General features: G+C 39.2%; 1 protein-coding gene across 1 annotated transcript in view; it reads right to left on the reverse strand.

The window, feature by feature from the left end:
* Positions 1-1,547: 1,547 nt before the first annotated feature.
* Positions 1,548-20,378, reverse strand: part of FAM162A (family with sequence similarity 162 member A) — a 36,889-nt gene continuing 18,058 nt past the window's right edge. The window contains exons 2-5 of the mRNA XM_059920989.1: positions 10,303-10,425; positions 7,691-7,799; positions 4,492-4,600; positions 1,548-1,770 (exon numbers count right to left, since the gene is read on the reverse strand). Coding sequence (XP_059776972.1) covers positions 1,678-1,770; positions 4,492-4,600; positions 7,691-7,799; positions 10,303-10,425 — 434 coding nt within the window. The 3' untranslated portion in view covers positions 1,548-1,677. The remainder of the gene's footprint in view (positions 1,771-4,491; positions 4,601-7,690; positions 7,800-10,302; positions 10,426-20,378) is intronic.

Below are 20,378 nucleotides of genomic sequence, written 5' to 3' on the forward strand. Positions count from 1 at the left end.
GAAAGTAGGTATTATAGAATACAAAAGAAGACGGTTTTGCCCTTGTTGCTTTTAATAGTGCTCATGAAATATTTGCTTGACAAGTTGTAAGCAATATAAGATAGTAGAGTTACCAGTAGGTGAGTGACTGCTAAGAAGTTAATAAGTGAGGGTACTGGGAGAAGTGGGATTAGATAGGGGCAGGTCCTAAATACTGGTCATGAAATTTATATTTAACCCAAAAAGAGGTAGTCACTATAAGTTATTGAATAGGAGAGTTGACACAAAATGAGAAATGATTATATAAATTCTTGCTGCATGGTAGCATTTTTGAGCTTTGACTTAATCATACATTTTATTACAATATATCTCCAAGATACAACACTTTAAAATGCTTCTTTAGAAGTTAAAAATGGTATTGTTCTATGAAGAAAGATAATACACTTTTAAAAAGAAGTACATTAGATTTTACCCATATTTAAAACCCATATTTAGATAAGATGTAACATGTGTTCCAAAATAATCAAGAAAAACTAATCTGCTAAAATGTATACAAAGCAATGCTTTTTGATGATAAATTTGCAAGTGATAAAAATCGAAGAGCTTGATATCTAAAATGAAGCTACGGTCACAGTACTGTGAAGTATATAGACAGACACAATTAACATCATCAGATAGATTATGAAGCTGTCGGTAGAGTGGTGCATTACATTTTACCGAGTATTTTATTAAACCAAATTCCCAAACAGCTGCATATATTACTTTTTAATCTGCTATAACCCTCTGAAGAGAACCAGCAGGTTGGGATGTTTATGCGGACCTGCCATCCGTTAATACTATTGAAGCACATGAGAATAAATGAAATACTTAAATAGAAACCAGCATCCATACCTAAGTGTGAGACAACCTGGCACCCTCGTCGAACTGTAAATAAGATACATACCAGATGCAAATGCTTATTTTTCAACACTAATTTAATAAGAAAATGCATTTGATAGATTTTCATAACTGAGAAATTTAGTGTAAAGGCAGAAGGAAAAGGACCGGTTGGGAATTGTAAGCCATGGAGCAGAAGAGGTGACTGTGCTGGCCCCAAGCAACTCCATGGTGCTGGGATTTCAAAATCCTCAGAAACTTGTGGCCAGACCTCCATCATCACCTTGCCGGGACTTTTTCAAAGACTGTTCTCCTAAAAGCCTCTGTCTACCAGCACGCCTGACAAAGGCATAGTGTGGTCTCGCTGCTTCCCAGGGCTCTTGAGAAACACCAGGGCATTTGGGAAGGTTAGCGCTCCAACGTGCACCTGGGCAGTGTACTCAGCTGGCCCTCCTTATCGCTTCAGAAATGAGGACACAGAAGAGAGAGAAATGCAGAACTAGAAACCATTTGGCTTCCGGGGAGATGTCACTTTGGTAATGGGAATTAAAGTAAGATACGGGACCTGACTCTCTAAAGAAGAGTTAATATTAAAGTTCAAGTAAGTTGTCTCACTTTTCATTCTTTCATTTTCTCAAAAAAGCTGAGGCTGCATTTAACCTGGATCAAAGCCGTAAAATATAGACAAGTCATTTCTTTAAGAAAATTTATTTGTAGCTCTAGAGCAGAATTAGGGAACTCATACCACATTCATTTTAATAAGGCCTGTTACTGCAACATTGTTTCTAGATTTTCAAAATCCAGCCAACGTGGATATCTCTGCTACTCTGTTTTGGCCTTCACAGCAGCTTCTTCTCTCAGACGAGCTTTCTTTTCTAGGTTCAGGCTTGTTAAAGACTCGTTTCTTTTGGCAGCCTAAAGTGAAACCAATTTGAACAAGTGATTATTTGTGCTGGTTTGGGGAGGATGTCACTGCACTGACGCCAGCAGGCTGACGCGGGAAGTACAGGCATGGAAGGGTCGGCTGCCGGGCTCCGGGCACAGCAGCCCCTGCTCGCGCCTTCTGCCTCCTCTGATCCTTCCTAGGACAGCAGCTCACCCACTCAAGCACAAGAGAAATGCCACACCTCTACCTTCTCTTCCTTTCTGGCCTCCTTTCTTTAAATCTTCCAGCCTCTCTTCTCCCTTTATAATGTATTCCCTTGTCTCTCTCTTTTCCTCTCTTTAGTATTAAATACCTTCGTGTTTCCATTTCTATCCCTTTTTTCCCTCCTCTCACCTTTCTTTGTTGCTACCATTTCTCCTTCCCCAACTCATTTGTATATTATCACACCCTTCTAGTTCCTTACTCCTCTTGTACCAAAAACATTCAGCTTTGGGAATCCCAGACTTCACCAAATACTACCACTGATGACTCCCAGCAGTGTCTACCCTGCTTTTCCATCCTTTGAGAGCAAACAGGAGTGGAGGAGAGACAATCATCCTCTTCCCCTATTTCCCTCCCTGTGATTTGTTACATTTCTTTGAAGCTTACATAAACAGACCAGTCTCAAATTTTTTATACCAAATGAGTGAAGACAGCACCCTATAAGGTGGTATTTTCTTCTATCTGTGTGATTTCACATGTAAAGAATTAAGTATGGGGAAGGGAGGAGAATCGGACTGGTAAGTTGATGGAGAGGACAAAACACAATGGCTAATTTCTGTCTTCTAAATCATATTAAGTTCAAAAGTTCTTCATTCCAGTAGCATTTACCAACTTTTTAGAAACAGACAGTTCCATAAAAGAGAAATAATAAAATTTTATGGTATAGAACAGGAGAGGAACTCTTTAAAGTATACAGTGTATACCCTTGGATGAGGCTAGGGAAGACCTCAAGAGTGATTTGTTTCTGGAGTATTTAAACTCAGCTAGTAGGACTTCCCTGGTGGCACAGTGGTTAAGAATCCGCCTGCCAATGCAGGGGACGTGGGTTCGAGCCCTGGTCCGGGAAGATCCCACATGCCATGGAGCAACTAAGCCTATGTGCCACAACTACTGAGTCTGCGCTCTAGAGCCCACGAGCCACAACTACTGAAGCCCATATGCCTAGAGCCCGTGCTCCGCAACAAGAGAAGCCACTGCAATGAGAAGCCCACGCACCACACGAAGAGTAGCCCCCGCTCGCCGCAACTAGAGAAAGCCCATGCACAGCAACGAAGACCCAATGCAGCCGAAAATAAATAAGTAAATTTATTAATAAATAAATAAACTCAGCTAGTATAATCAAGTAGACAAAAGCAATGCAGATTTCTCAGAATTCTGGAAAGCCCTATGTCCCGTCTACATGCTTCTGCAGGTTCAGTCTGAGAGCTAAGCATGAAAAGTCAAAGAGGGAGACAGAAAAAAATACTGAAGTGGGGCAGGAACAGAGTTGTCAAGAGAACTTCACCCAGGCCTCCACACTTGCCCTTCATGCTCCCATAACATCAGCCTAAATGGTCAGTATCTTCTATTCCAAGACTCTAAAGAGAGCCAGAAGTTCATTTCTTTTACTCTGGACTCACTGGGGATAAGGAAGTCAGTTACCACTGGGTTTGCAGAAGAACCCTTTAAATATCTGACAATAGATACGAGACATCTCTTTCCACATGGAAGCTGTGATATATAGAATTAGACATGGTGTTAAAATAACGCCTTGGCCACTACTGCTGCATATAAAAATAACTATTTTAATCACAAGATAGTATAGTATGCAGTTTGGTAACTGGCAAACTTGGCTCCACATTTTTGTCTTGCCACTTATTAGCTATGTGACATTGGGAAAATTATTTAACATCTTTAAGCTTCAGGTTCCTCTTTTACAAAATACGGATAATAAGAGAACCTACCTCTTAGGTTCTTAGAATTATTGTGGTCATTAAATAAGTTTAACAATACCTGTTACATAATGAGCAATCAATAAGTGGGAGCACTTTTACCATCATCTCAGTTAGACAGGTCTAGGTTCAAACTGTGGCTCTGCCATTAGGGAGATGTGTGTGAACTTGGGTAAGTTACTAAAGCTTTCTAAGCTATGTCTTTATGTATTTATCTATAAATGAGGTCCTAATAATATTATCTATCTTCCAGTGTTGTTGTGAGGTTTAAATAAGATAACAGCAAGGTACTTGGAAGACAGTAACATAGCTGTTAATAATGACTGGATTTCTGGACCTGAATTCCTATGTACCACTTAGGAGCTTAGATATATGGCCCCGTTTGAACATCAAGTAAAGAACAGTAATAAGAACACTCACCAAGAGCAGAGTGAGTATCAGTAAAAAACGAGAGTGCTTTACAGACATGCAAGGAGTTATCAGCAAGTATGCCAGTGTCATACTTCTTGTTTGACATTACTTATGACATCTGTGATAACTAAACACTTTTTTTACTTACTAATTTAGTCCTTCACCTTGCCAAAGTTAGGCTTTGCTATTTATCTCCAGGCATCATATCTCAGGTTTGTTCCTACTATGTTTTATTTTGTTTCTTATCATTTCTCATGTAGGAAGTAGCCTCCTCATCACAGAGAATAAATACAAGGGTCAACCCCTGATTTCCTCTAGGTTTTTTTGTGGAAAATACACAAAGATAGACGGGAAGTCCACTCTCACCTTCTTGCCCTCAATAACCATCAAGACGCATCCTGCCACTGTCAAGGCAATCATTACATAGCTGATCTTCACCCGGACCTTGTTCTTTGCAGCATCGAGCATCTCAAACCTAGTAATACAATGGGATCATGAGAGAAAGTTAAAATTTCACTTTCTGAAGTTGTCAGAAGGATATAAATCTCTGTGTCTCACAAATCAGGAGTAGAGTAGTGCCTATACATATAAAAAAGGAGATGGGGCCTAGAAATCATATAGGACTTTGGGGAGGATGGAGCATTTTCACAATTCACTTTGTGTATGAAACACAATAAGGGGGTATAGATGAAGATAGAAGGATGTATTATAGAACTCACCTCCTCCCATAAAGACATCAAAAATACATCTACATTTGGAACAATTCTCACAGAATACCCACCGAACACTGGCAGAAGACTTCATACAACTAAAGCTGCAAGAAAGATCACCAAATAACTGGGTAGGACAAAAGAAAGAAAAAAAAAAAAAAAAGGAATTGGGACAGGACCTGCACCCTTGGGAGGGAGCTGTGAAAGGGGAAAAGGTCCCTCACACTGGGAGGCCCCTTAGCTGACTGGTAGGTCCACTGGGACAGACAGTAAGCCTCAGAGGCTCAGAGGCGAGTGAAGCAGCCGGCTTACAGTAGGCAGGACAGAGAGAGACCAGCACAGGTGGCCCTGGCCACCTTCCTGCACGTCCCAGCCCAAGACGCGCACCTCCTGGTGTGTGTGCAGCAGCTCAGGGCTGAAACTTGGGCTTCAGCAGACAAACCCAGGGAGAAGACTCAGTTTGGCTGTGCGGAGGCAGCCCGAAGGGCCTCAAGTGTAGTCCAGGCTGCAACTAGAAGTGTGTGGAGGACAGAGCCCATGCCCGTCACCGGAGCCCCACTGTCAGCACGCTAAGGTAGGGGCAGGGACTTGCCACAGCAACCTCATTCTTGGTGAGCTCACAGTGGGTGTGGCTCAGCCGCTATGAGTTCTGGGAGTGTGCAAGTGCTGGGTGGTTGCCCGCATACAGAGGCAGGGCTGAAATCTGAGGCGATTCCCTGCGGGTGTGCAACTTCAGCGAATTTATGCCTGTGGCAGCACCTGGGGATAATCCGAGATGATTACTGGCTCTCCTGTAGCTGAGACGGGTCTTGTGCCAGCAGCAACAGGCTTTGTGGGTGCACACACACAGAAGTGGGGCTGAAATCAGAGCCGATACCAGCGTCTCCACAGCAGAGGCGGGGCTGAGGGCCACGCCAACAACAGTGTACTTTGTGAGCCTGCACAGTGGGTGGCAGGCGACGTCACAGAGCACATGTCTGGGTAGTCAGCTCCTGGGGGGGAATACACAGCAGCTCCTTTCCCAGCCGGAGCACTCCACTCCTGCCTACCTCACATCACAGCTTCGAACCGGATCTGGGGGCTTCTCTTCCAACAACTGGGGAGTAGACCCTGCCCATGACAGGGCTGTGACAACCACAGAGCAAAGAGAATGCCCCACTCAACACAAGATCCAGTGCAGGCTCTGCTTACCACAACACAAATCACACCACTATGAAGGAGATAACAGCCAACACACATTGAGGAAAGATGTGGCAGACATCCATACCAAAAACAGCCCTCACACCAAAAATATTGGACTCACACAGGCTACACAGGGTCATTCCCACATAAAAATAGCCCTTCAAGACCACAGTAGATAACTGTTTCCCTTAAATTCATAGAGTCAGAGAAATATAAGTAAAATGAAAAAAACATAGGAACCACTCCCAATTAAAAGATCAAGAGAAATCTCCTGAAAGAACAAACAAGTTGGTTTGTTTCTCTAGACTGAAGAAACAGACCTCTCCAGTCTAACAACCCGAGTTCAAAAGTGAGGTAATAAAAATGCTGCAGGAATTAAGAAAGGCAGTCACTAGAAATGCAGATCACTGTAACAAGGACCTAGAAACTATAAAGAGGAGCCAATCAAAATTAGACAATTCAATTGCCGAGGTGAAACGGGGCTAAAGTCAATAAAGAGCAAACTAAATAATGCAGAAGAACGAATAAGTGATCTGGAAGATAGAATAATGGAGATCACCCAAACAGAACAGCAGACAGAAAGACAAATGAAAGTAGTGGGACTTCCCTGGTGGCACAGTGGTTAAGAATCCGCCTGCCAGTGCAGGGGACATGGGTTCAAGCCCTGGTCCGGGAAGATCCCACATGCCATGGAGCAACTAAGCCTATGTGCCACAACTACTGAGTCTGCGCTCTAGAGCCCACGAGCCACAATTACTGAGCCCACATACCACAACTACTGAAGCCCACGTGCCTAGAGCCTGTGCTCCGCAACAAGAGAAGCCACTGCAATGAGAAGACCATGCACCGCAATGAAGAGTAGCCCCTGCTCGCCACAACTAGAGAAAGCCCGCGCACAGCAACGAAGACCCAACGCAGCCAAAAATAAATAAATAAATAAATTAAAAAATTTATTATCAGTTTATGATAAAAACTCTCCAGAAACTGGGCATAAAGGGAACATACCTCAAAATAATAAAGGCAATATATGAAAAACCCACAGCTAACATCATACTCAACAGTGAAAAGCTGAAAGCATTCCCTCTAAGATCAGGAACAAGATAAGAATGCCTACTCTTGCCACTTTTATTCAACATAGTTTTAGAAGTCCTAGCCAAAGCAATGAGAGAAGAAAAAGAAATAAAAGGAATCCAAATTGTAAAGGAAGAAGTAAAACTGTCACTGTTTGCAGATGACATGATAACTATACATAGAAAATCCTAAAGATGCCACCAGAAAACTACTAGAGCTCATCAGTGAACTCAGTAAACTTGCAGGATACAAAATTAATATGTAGAAATCTGTTGCATTTCTATACACTAACAATGAAATGTAAGAAAGAAAAACTAATTTAGTCACTTTCTGTAGCTAGGAGAGGAGATCAAGTCAGCTGACTTCAGAGTATCTAACAGCTCTTCACTAGGCACTACATAAGGTATCAATGATAACACACAGATTTTCCAGCACTGTTATTATTCCAGGTACTTGCCAAAGTGGAAACATTTAGAGAAGTGGAAACTGTTTTAAAATTTGGTTGAAAGGTTTTAAGTAGTCAGACTCAGAAGAACTGCTTTTCCTTTAAAATAGACTACTGAAAAATAAAAGCTGCTTACAACCCTAAATTCAGCACTCACGAGACAGTCTCTGGGATTTCATCTTCCTTTTTGAAGCGACCTGACCATATTAGGATCTTCTTCTCCCAATCCGTAGGCTTATGCAATGGTACTCTGTGGCCATAAGTGTCTATGAGAAAAACAAGAGAAGATATCTTACTTATATGAGACTGACTCTCAAATTTAGCAACAGAAAAATGCTATTTGTGCTTTTTAGCTATTCACTAAACAGAATCATTGAGAAATCTCAAGCTAATTAGAGCTTTGTTTGGATGGAATTTCTTAGGTTGCTCATTTCTTAAATGAGATTCAAAAATTCTGTGAGGACTGAAGTAAAATAAAAGCATTATTTCCCAATATAAACCATAGCCATTGAAAGCTGAAAGAACACCATGAACAAAGTTATAAAGGTGAGAAGGATGAACTAAAAAGAGAACAGTGAGGCGCCTGTTTGACTTCAGTAGAATTAAAAAAAAGTCTGTAAGGTAAAATCAGATTATAAAAGAACCTGAATGGCAGGCTAAGCTTTTTAGACCTGATTCAAGAACTACTGTATACTTTGAAGCAAGGAAGAAGTTAACATTTTAGAAAATATAATCTGCACAGTGGATGGAAAGCAAAAGGATAGGACAGAGTGGGTAACAAGTCCAAACAGAAGATTATAATACAAGGTATTACAATACAAGGGTGAGGTGATATAGTCTGAACTAGAGTTATAACAGCAGGAAGAGAGACAATAAAGTCAATCTGATGATGACTGAAAGAATTTGGAGATGAAGACAAAGAAGGATTCATGAAGAACCTCAAACTTGGATGAGTAAGACAATAACAGTATTGTTAACCAAAATAAGGAGATTGTGAAAAGAACCAGTCAGGAGAGGAAAAAGCATGAATGCCATTTTAGATCTACTGACTCTAAATTCATGCCATCTGAGTAGGTTTCATTAATAAGTTGGGAGTGGAGATAACCACTGGTGCAAAGGGAGAGCCAGTGAGGATGACAGAGAAACATAGAAGACCAGGGGCTGAGTCTTGGGGCATGACCCAGAAAGGAGACAGGGGAAAGAGGCAGCAGAGGAAAATGGAGCAGCCAAAGATGAAAATGAACAAGAAAGGTAGAACCATAGACTATAAGAGAGACTTTCAAAGGAAGGGGAAGTCACTGAAGACAAGGAGCAGAAAAAGCTAGGGAATCACAGAATGTCAGGGTTAGAAAGGACCTTGGAGGTAATCTCATCCAACTTCCGTATAATGCCTACATCTCTCTTGCAGACAGACCATCTCCTTGACTACATACACATCACCTTTGCTTAAGCTGCACCTTTCACTTAACCAGAAGGCAACAGCAAAAGGAACAGGAAGGTCACTTGGAAAAAAATCCATAAAGAACCAAAGTCAAGAAAAGAGGTTTAGAAGTACAGAAATAGAACTGCTGTGATTTTATCTTTTAACCATTCCTGCGCTTGGCACAACTTTCTTTAGAGTTTTTTTTTTTTTTCCATTTTATGTACTATATACTCATTAAAGGCAATTCAGAAAGTATAGATGTGAGAAAACAAAAATATAAAAACCACCCCTAATTCTCCTGTCATAGCATGATCACTATATTTTTATTTTGGTGTGTTTCCTAAGTCTTATCCCCATACATATGTACATATATGTAATTTCTATATGTACCATGCTTGTGCTTACGCACAATATAAAATTTTGTATCCTGCTTTGTTCATTAACATGATGACAAACACTTTCCATGCCAGTATGCGGTATTTATAAGCCCCATTTCCAACAGCTGCACAACCTCATCAAGTAGATCTAACATATATAATTAATCATTCCCAGATTACTTAACATTTAGACTAATTTCTCATTTTCCACACACACATATATATATATATATATATATATATATATATATATATGTGTGTGTGTGTGTGTGTGTATATAAATATATATATAAATATAAATGGGAACATCTTTACATTCAAAGCTTTTTCCGCATATAGGGATTATTCCTTAGGATAGATTCCCAGAAGTGAAATACCAGGTCAAAGGGTATAAACATTCTGAAGCTCTTGATAAATATTCTTTGAGAATAATTCTTTTCCTCTCACCAATACCCGCCTGGCCCTAGTGCACTGCCATGAAGAAGCAACAAGCAAATAGTTCCTGGGACCCTACAGTTTATATATTATGCTCCTTCTTCCACAGTGGTGACAATGACAGGGTTTGGAGTTAGGGATAGGACTAAACACGTCTGAAGTCAATGTACAAGCCAGTGCGTAGTCCTAATTATATTTTACCCAAAACATCATTTTTTGATTTGGGTCATCTTTGAGGTTCCTTAAAAGATGATTTCTAGACCACTATTTACTTTGGTGCATCTATCGTCCTATAAAAAGCTCCAGTCAAATCCCTGAGGTAAGAGATGAAAATGACAAACGAGAAAAATGAAGAAATCACTGCCACACGTAAGCACAGCTAATATAAGCACAATTTGGGAGGCCTGAACTACATGATAGGATATGATATAGGGACCCCTGTGACCACCTCTCTTTTAGGTTCTTTTGATTCCAAGTTATTCTAGTCTTTGGGAGCTGCCTAGTCCATAACTGGAAAGACTAATAAAAACTTACGGGTTGGAGGCTTTGGACTTTCCTGGGGTTTGTTGCAAAATCCATTTATTCTCTTCAAATCAGAGTTTCTGGTAAGCCTTAAAGATGAGAAAGCATCTCTTTCACAGAACCTAAAATAACTTCCTAGAAAAGAGAGAAAAATGTTTCAGAGAAAGGAAATCTGATGTCTCAAAATAAGAAATACCTGCAAGATACAATTTCACTTATAAAGATTAGCTCACTTAAAAATGAATACCCTACTCTATATGTAAGACACATGTACTATATTTAAGGTGCTATGCTTAGTGCTATCTTAAAATATGCATGTTTTGCTGACTAGGAAATTACGAATTTACAACATAAACATTTTATCAGCTGTTAAGTTTTATAAAAGCACTTCTCACGTGTGTCTTATCATAACAATAATGATTCTGGTAGGAATATTATGGATTATGACCCTTGGCCATTGAGGTAAAGATCAGCAACCTCCCAGAAGTGCTAAAACAAGATGCCAAGTTGCCAATACTGTTCTGATAAACTCTGGGTAGGGGGCTGCAATGGCCAGCAAGGGGCTCTTTAGAAAGCCTTGTTCCTTCCAAGACATAATTCTCCAATTAGAAATCAACTTCAGATACAGTCACAATTTATGTATAATTTAAAAACTATATATATATTTATATACATATAAATGTATAAAACTACGTTATCATATACAGTATATGTAAGCAGTTAATTTTTAAAGTCTAAATTCTAAGCACCTATAGAGAATAGTATTACAAATCACTATGTATTCACCACCCAGTTTCAGCAATTATCAATACATGGCCAATATTGTGTCATCTGAATCCCACCCACTCCCTCCCACCAACCGGATTATTTTAAAGCAAATCCCCAACAACCTATTATTTCATCGATAAACACTTCAGTATTTATCTCAAAACAATAATAACTTTTCAAAATCATATCCAGAATACCATTAACATAACTAAAAAATATTCCTTTGATATCAGCACATTATGATCAAATGACATTATGATTCAGTTTCTCCAATGGACTTACAATTTTTTTTACAGTGGATTTATTCTGAGTAGGTGCACACACTGAATACAGTTGATGCATGCTGCATAGGTGTCTCCCTCCTTTTTTTCTTGTCATTTATTTGTTGAAGAAACTAGATCATTAGTCCGAATTTCCCTCATTTTAGGTTTTGCTGATTGCCTCCCCATGGTGTTATTTAACATATTCTTCTAATTCCCCTATTTCTTGTAAACAGATTTTTGAGGTTTCATCAGATTCAGGTTAGAATTTTTAGCAAGAAAATGTCATAGGTGGTACTGTGTACACCCTACCGTATGACATCCTAAGGTATACATCGATTTTGTCTTTTTGTGATATTAAGATTGAGCAGTAGATACTATCAGTGTGACTCATCCTTATAAAGTTCTCCATCAACCTTTCATCTAATGTTTTAAGCAGACATTGGTGACTGTTTCATTAGGGGTTGCAAGATGGTAGTATTTTTTTCTACTTTACCTATTTGGTTATCCTGAGGTAAAAGTCATATAAGAAATGTAGAATAAATGCTTGATTCTTTCCCTTTATTTGCGTTTTCAAATTAATGAATTGGTTTCCTTGCAACCTCCACAGGTACCCTTTTGTTTAAAAGTAACATAAGGAACACTTGCATTTAACACATGTGATGTGCTCCAGTCCATTCCAGTTATTTTTCTTTTTAATGCCCAGATGTTCCTATCTTTAGTCACTGGGGACCTTTCTAATTGGCTCCTGGGTCCTTTCAACATGCGCCCAGTAATCATTTATAGCTGCCTTACTTTCTAACATGTTCTGTACTCATTTTAAATGCTTCCTGCCCCAGATTTGGAATCAGACATTCCTCCAAAGTGCTCTGGTTCCTTTAAGTAGAAAATGTTCTTAGAGATGCCTGAGGGAGGTTCACTGTTACTGAGTTTGTCACTGTTTCCAGACCTTTTCAGTGAACAAACCTAAGAAACACATTCCATCTTAAAACGAATGCCTGTTTAAGAACTTAGAAATTTTCACCTTCAGCGTTAGCATGAATATTTTTAATCAGTCAATAATTAATCAGAATTCAAAGCAGAGACAGCCATGAACAGTTCTGATGAGGGTAAAACAGGATAATTCTGAGTATGGGGGTGTCACGGTATAAGAGAGAGCAGGGCTGGTATAAGATTCAGTCAGAAGATCACAAAAGAGCCCTAGGGTTCTAGGACATGGAAGAAAGGGAGCACTGCAGTAGAATGAAACAGAACAGAAAGCTGGAAAGGCACCAATGGTAAATCTGACCAGGGTCCTGGCCCTCCATGATGCTCTGGGTGACAAAGAAAAACATGCCCAAGACTTGCCTTTAATGCGACAAGAGTGTGCCCTCACAGCTTTGTGCTTAAAACATCACAGGAGAATTCAAGCAGTTTTAAAAATCTATTTGTTAGTGGACAGTGTGTACCTTTGAAATTCCAAACTCCTAATTGAGTGTCATTGTAGCTTCAGAGTTTGAAGCAATAAGGAGAGGCAAGAGAGGGACGAGGAGTAAAATGTGATTATAGCACTGGACCTCCCATAGTCGGTGAGAAACATAATTTCCTTGCCTTTTTTTTCTCTTGCTGTTAAGAAAACTTTTAAACATAGCAATCTAAAAGATATCACTGTGGACTTCTCATAGGCATATGTTTGTATATGTCTACAGATGTTTAAAACAACACTTATTGATACATAATTCCACTTCAAAAATTCATCCTTTTAAAGTGTAAAATTCAGAATCATCTCCTGCTTCAATGTGCTGCTGGACAGGAACCAATCAGAGAGAAAGAGGTGAAAGATGGAGAAGGGAGTCCAGGGCTTTCTCGATCACAAATCTCACCTCCACTCCAACTCTCTTTATACTTTTCTTGCAAAAATAATAATAGAAATAAGGAGGTGGTAGGGTTTCCAAAAACAAAAATTGTAAGCTTCAACCATCTGGGGAAGGCAAAAAGCTCATCCACCACAACTCTCAGTTTGAAAGTAAAGGAGGATTGGAGACATGGTGGCAGAGTAGAAGGAGTTGAGCTTACCTCCTCTCAGGAAAACACTAAAATCACACATAACTGCTGAACAACCATTGACAAAAAAGACTGGAAACTACCAAAAAAGATATTCTACATCCAAAGACAAAGAAGAAGCTCCACAAGATGGTAGGAGGAATGCATTTGCGATACAATCATATCCCATACCCACCAGGTCGGTTACCCACAAACTGGAAAATAATTATAACGCAGAGGTTCTCCCACAGGAGTGAGAGTTCTGAGCCCCAGGCCAGGCTCCTCAGCCTGGGGGTCTGGCATCAGGAGGAGGATCCCCTAGAGCATTTGGCTTTGAAGGCCAGCAGGGCTTGATTGCAGGAACTCCACAGGACTGGGGGAAACAGAAATGCCACTCTTAGAGGATGCACACAGGTCTCGTGCACACCAGGACCCAGGAGAAGGCAGTAACTTCATAGGAGCCTGGTCCAGACCTACCTGTTGGTCTTGGAGGGTCTCCTGTGGAGGTGGGGGGCAGCTGTGGCTTACTGTGGGGATAAGGACACTGGTGGCAGAGATACCAGGGAGTACTCATTGGTGTGAGCTCTCCTGGAGGCCACCATTTAGACAACAAGACCTGGCCCAACCCAACAGTCTGTAGGTGCAAGTGCTGGGATGCCTCGGGCCAAACAACTAACAGGGTGGGAACACAGCCCTACCCATTGGTAGACAGGCTGCCTAAAATCTTCCTGAGCCCATGGCCACCTCTAAACACACCTCTTGACACAGGCCTGCCCAACAAGGGACAAGACTCAGCTCCACCCACCAGTAGGCAGGCATCAGTCCCTCCCACCAGAAAGCCTGCACAAGCCTCTTAGACCAGCCTCACCCACCAGGGGCAGACACCAGAAGCAAGAGGAAGTACAACCCTGCAGCCTCCGGAACGGAAACTGCAATCACAGAAAGTTAGACAAAATGAGACAATAGAGGAATATATTCCAGATGAAGGAACAAGATAAAACCCCAGAAAAACAACAAAATGAAGTGGAGATAGGCAACCTTCCAGAAAAAGAATTCAGAGTAATGATATCAAAGATGATCCAAGATCTCAGAAAAAGAATGGAGGCACAGACTGAGAAGATACAAGAGATGTTTAACAAAGAGCTAGAAGATACAAAGAACAAACAGAGATGAACAATACAATAACTGAAACGAAAAATACACTAAAAGAAATCAATAGCAGAATAAATGAGGCAGAAGAACGGATAAGTGAGCTGGAAGACAGAAAGGTGGAAATCACTGCTGCCAAACAGAATAAAGAAAAAAAAATGAAAAGAAATGAGGACAGTTTACGAGACCTCTGGGACAACATTTAACACACCAACATTTGCATTATAGGAGTCCAAGAAGAAGAGAGAGAGAAAGGGCCTGAGAAAAATATTTGAAGAGATAATAGCTGAAAAATTCCCTAACATGGGAAAGGAAACAGTCATCGAAGTCCAGTAAGTGCAGAGAATCCCATACAGGATTAAACCCAAGGAGGAACATGCTGAGAAACATAGTAAGCAAACTGACAAAAATTAAAGACAAAGAGAAAATATTAAAAGCAACAACGGAAAGGCAACAAATAATATATAAGGGAACTCCTGTAAGGTTATCAACTGATTTTTCAGCAGAAACTCTGCAGGCCAGAGGGAGTGATGATATATTTAAAGTGATGAAAGGGGAAAAACCTACAACCAAGAATACTCTACCTATCAAGGCTCTCATTCAGATTTGATGGAGAAATCAAAAGCTTTACAGACAAGCAAAATCTAAGAGAATTCAGCACCACCAGACCAGCTTTATGACAAATGCTAAAGGAACTTCTCAGCAGAAAAGCTCACATCTAGAAGCAAGAAAATTACCAATGGGAAAGCTCACCAGTAGAGGCAAACATACAGTAAAGGTAGGAAATCATCCACACACAAATATGATATCAAAACCAGCAATCTATAGAAGAGGAGAGTATAAAAAATGCAGGGTATTGGAAATGCATTTGAAATTCAGAGACCAGCAACTTAAAACAATCATTCATATATATATATATATATATATATATATATATATGTGTGTGTGTGTGTGTGTATATATATATATAGAGAGAGAGAGAGAGAGAGAGAGGGGGGCAGAGAGGGAGAGAGGAAGAGAGAGAGAGACTGCTACATCAAAACCTCATGGTAACTGCAAACTGAAAATCTACAATAGATACACACACAAAAAAGAAAAGGAATCCAAACACAACACTAACGTTAGTCATCAAATCACTAGAGAACAGAACAAAAGAGAAAGGGAAGAGAAAACACCTACAAAAACAAACCCAAAACAATTAACAAAATGGCAATAAGAACGTATATGTTGACAATTATCTTAAATGTAAACAAATTAAATGATCCAAACAAAAGACATAGACTGGCTGAATGGATACAAAAACAAGACCTGTATATATGCTGTCTACAAGAGACCCACTTCAGATCTAGGGACACATACAGACTGAAAGTGAGGGGATGGAAAAAGGTATTCCATGCAAATGGAATCAAAAGAAAGCTGGAGTAGCAATATTCATATCCGACAAAATAGACTTTAAAATAAAGACTGTTACAAGAGACAAAGAAGGACACTATATAATAATCAAGGGATCAATCCAAGAAGAAGATATAACAATTGTAAATATATATGCACACAACATAGAAGTACCTCAATATACAAGGCGAATATTAACAGATATAAAAGGAGAAATCAACAGTAACACAATAACAATAATAATAAGGGACTTTAACACCCCACTTACATCACTGGACAGATCATCCAGACAGAAAATCAATAAGGAAACACAGATCTTAAATGACACATTAGACCAAATGGAATTACTTGTTACATATAGAGCATTCCATCTGAAACCAGCAGAATACACACTCTTCTCAAGTGGACATGAAACATTCTCCAGGATAGATCACATGTTGGGCCACAATGCAAGACTCAGTAAATTTAAGAAAATTGAAATCATATCAAGCATCTTTTCCGACCACAACACTATGAGACTAGAAATCAACTAAAAGAAAAAAACTACAAAAAACACAAACACATGAAGGCTAAACAATATTCTACTAAACAACCAATGGATCACTGAAGAAATCAAAGAGGAAATCAGAAAATACCTAGAGACAAATGAAAATGAAAACACAACAATTCAAAACCTATGGGATTCAGCAAAAGCAGTTCTAAGAGGGAAGTTTATAGCAATATAAGCTTTCCTCAGGAAACAAGAAAAATCTCAAATAAACAGCCTAACCTTACACCTAAAGCAACTACAGAAAGAAGACCAAACAAAGCCCAAAGTTAGTAGAAAGAAAGAAATCATAAAGATCAGAGCAGAAACAAATGAAATAGAACCAAAAAAAAATAGCAAAGATCAATGAAACTGAAAGCTGATTCTTTGAAAAGATAAACAAAATTGATAAACCTTTAGCCAGACTCATCAAGAAAAAAAAAGGAGAGGGCTCAAATTAATAAAATTAGAAATGAAAAAGGAGAAGTTACAACTGAATCCACAGAAATACAAAGAATCATAAGAGACTACTACAAGCAACTATATGCCAATAAAATGGACAACCTAGAAGAAATGGACAAATTCTTAGAAAGGTACAGTCTCCTAAGACTAAACCAGGAAGAAATAGAAAATATGAAAGACCAATCACAAGTACTGAAATTGAAACTGTGACTTAAAAATTCCAACAAACGAAAAGTCCAGGACCAGATGGCTTCACAGGCAAATTCTACCAAACATTTACAGAAGAGTTAACACCTATTCTTCTGAAACTATTCCAAAAAATTGCAGAGGAAGGAACACTCCCAAACTCATTCTATAAGGCCACCATCACCCTGATACCAAAAACAGACAAAGATATCACCCAAAAAAGAAAATTACAGGCCAATATCCCTGATGAACATACATGCAAAAATCCTCAACAAAATACCACCAAACCAAATCCAACAAAACATTAAAAGGATCATATGCCATGTTCAAATGGGATTTATCCCAGGGATGCAAGGATTTTTCAGTATCCACAAATCAATCAGTGTGATACACCACATTAACAAACTGAAGAATAAAAACCATATGATCATCTCTATAGATGCAGAAAAAGCTTTCAACAAAATTCAACACCAGTTTACGATAAAAACTCTCCAGAAAGTGGGCATAGAGGGAACCTACCTCAACATAATAAAGGCCATATACGACAAACCCATAGCAAACATCATACCCAACAGAGAAAAGCTGCAAGCCTTCTCTCTAAGATCAGGAACAAGGCAAGGATGTCCACTCTAGCTACTTTTATTCAACATAGTTTTGGAAGTCCTAGCCACAGCAATCAGAGAAGAAGAAGAAATAAAAGGAATCCAAATTGGAAGGAAGAAATAAAATCGTCACTGTTTGCAGATGATAAGATACTATACATAAAAAATCCTAAAGATGCTACCAGAAAACTACTAGAGCTCATCAATGAATTTGGTAAAGTTGCAGGATACAAAATTAATACGCAGAAATCTGTTGCATTTCTATAGACTAACAATGAAAGAGAAATTAAGGAAACAATCTCATTTACCACTGCATCAAAAAGAATAAAATACCTAGGAATAAACCTACCTAAGGAGGCAAAAGACCTATACTCCAAAAATTATAAGGCACCCATGAAAAAAATCAAAGATGACACAAACAGATGGAAAGATATACCACGTTCTTGGACTGGAAGAATCAATGTTGTCAAAATGTCTATAGTACCCAAGGCAATCTAAAGATTCAATGCAATCCGTTTCAAATTACCAATGGCATTTTTCACAGAACTAGAACAAAAAGTTTTTAAATTTGTATGGAAACACAAAAGACCCCAAATAGCCAAAGCAATCTTAAGAAAGAAAAATGGAGCTGGAGGAATCAGGTTCCCTGACATCAGACTGTACTACAAAGTTACAGTAATTAAAACAATATGGTACTGGCCTAAAAACAGAAATATAGATCAAGGAACAGGACAGAAAGCCCAGAAATAAACCCATGCACCTATGGTCAATTAATCTATGACAGAAGAGGCAAGAATATACAACGGAGAAAAGACAGTCTCTTCAATAAGTGGTGCTGGGACAGCTACATGTAAAAGAATGAAATGAGAACATTCCCTAACACCATACACAAAAATAAACTCAAAATAGATTAAAGACCTAAATGTAAAACTGGATACTATAGAACTCTTAGAGGAAAACATAGGCAGAACACTCTTTGACATAAATCGCGGCAATATCTTTTTGGATTCACCTCCTAGAGTAATGAAAATAAAAACAATAATAAACAAATGGGACCTAATTAAACTTATAAGCTTTGCACAGCAAAGGAAACCATAAACAAAATGAAAAGACAACCCACAGAACAGGAGAAAATATCTGCAAACAATGCAACCGACAAGGGATTAATCTCCAAAATATACAAATAGCTCATGCAGCTCAATACAGTAAGTTCCCTACATACGAACGAGTTCCATTCCAAGAGCGCATTCGTAAGTCCAATTTGTTTGTAAGTCCAACAAAGTTAGCCTAGCTACCCAACTAACACAATTGGCTATATAGTACTGTACTGTAGAAGGTTTATAATACTTTTCATACAAATAATACATAAAAAACAAACACAAAAAATAAAGAAATCATTTTTAATCTCACAGTACAGTACCTTGAAAAGTAGAGTAGTACAGTACAACAGCTGGCATACACGGGCTGGCATCAAGTGAAAAGGCAAGAAGACTTACTGACTAGAGGAGGGAGAGGAGGTGGGAGATGGTAGAGCTGAAAGGTCATCAGCAATAGGAGACAGGGCAAGTTGCAATTTCACTCACACCTGACATTGATGGCACAGGTTCTGGTTCCTTGCTGGATTCAATTCTATCTACCCTCTTGAAAAAACGATCCAGTGATGTCTGGGTAGTAGCTCTTCTTTTGTTGTCATAGATGGCACAGTAGCACTGGACTGCATTCTGAACAGCTGCTGCAACCTCTCTGTACCATTCTACATTCGGGTCCTGTGCCTCCTCAAATAAAGAAAATCCCCTTGTCATTTCCTGCATCATGAATCTCTTCGGTTCTTCAGTTACTTCTTCTTCCTCTTGTCTCTCTTCGTACTTTCTCTTGGCCTCCAATTCCATCAGGTCTCATTAGTAAGCTCCTCGTGTTGCATAGCAAGGAGTTCAATGAAGTCATTCTCTTGCAGATCTAGCTTGAAATAAAGATACTGTACTACTGTACTCTATACAGTACTGTACAGTACACAAAAGCACAACCTCTTGTACAGGATGCACGCACATGACAATGAATGCCAGACACATGAAGTAACTTACGTGACTGTACATGCGAACGCACGTTTGTATCTTTGAAAGCTCGCAACTTGAAGATTCGTATGTAGGGGACTTACTGTACCAGAAAAACAAACAACCCAATCAAAAACTGGGCAGAAGACCTAAATAGACATTTCTCCAAGAAGACATACAGATGGCCAAAAAGCACATAAAAAGATGCTCAACATAGCTAATTATTAGAGAAATGCAAATCCAAACTCCAATGAGGTATCACCTCACACCAGTCAGAATGGCCATCATCAAAAAGTCTACAAACAATAAATGCTGGAGAGGGTGTGGAGAAAAGGGAAGCCTCCTACACTGCTGGTGGGAATGTAAATTGGTACAACCACTATGGAGAAAGGTATGGAGGTTCCTTTAAAAAGTAAAAATAGAGCTACCGTGTGATCCACATATCCCACTTCTGGGCATATACAGAGAAAAACCACAATTTGAAAAGATACATGCATCCCAATGTTCAATGCAGCACCATTTACAATAGCCAACACATGGAAGAAACCTAAATGTCCAATGACAGATGAATGGATAAAGAAGAAGTGGTATATATACACAATGGAATATTAGCCATAAAAAAAAATGAAATAATGCCGTTTGCTACAACATGGCTGGACCTAGAGATTAT

This window comes from Balaenoptera ricei, chromosome 4, assembly GCF_028023285.1.
Source record: "Balaenoptera ricei isolate mBalRic1 chromosome 4, mBalRic1.hap2, whole genome shotgun sequence".
NCBI classification, from domain to species: domain Eukaryota; kingdom Metazoa; phylum Chordata; class Mammalia; order Artiodactyla; family Balaenopteridae; genus Balaenoptera; species Balaenoptera ricei.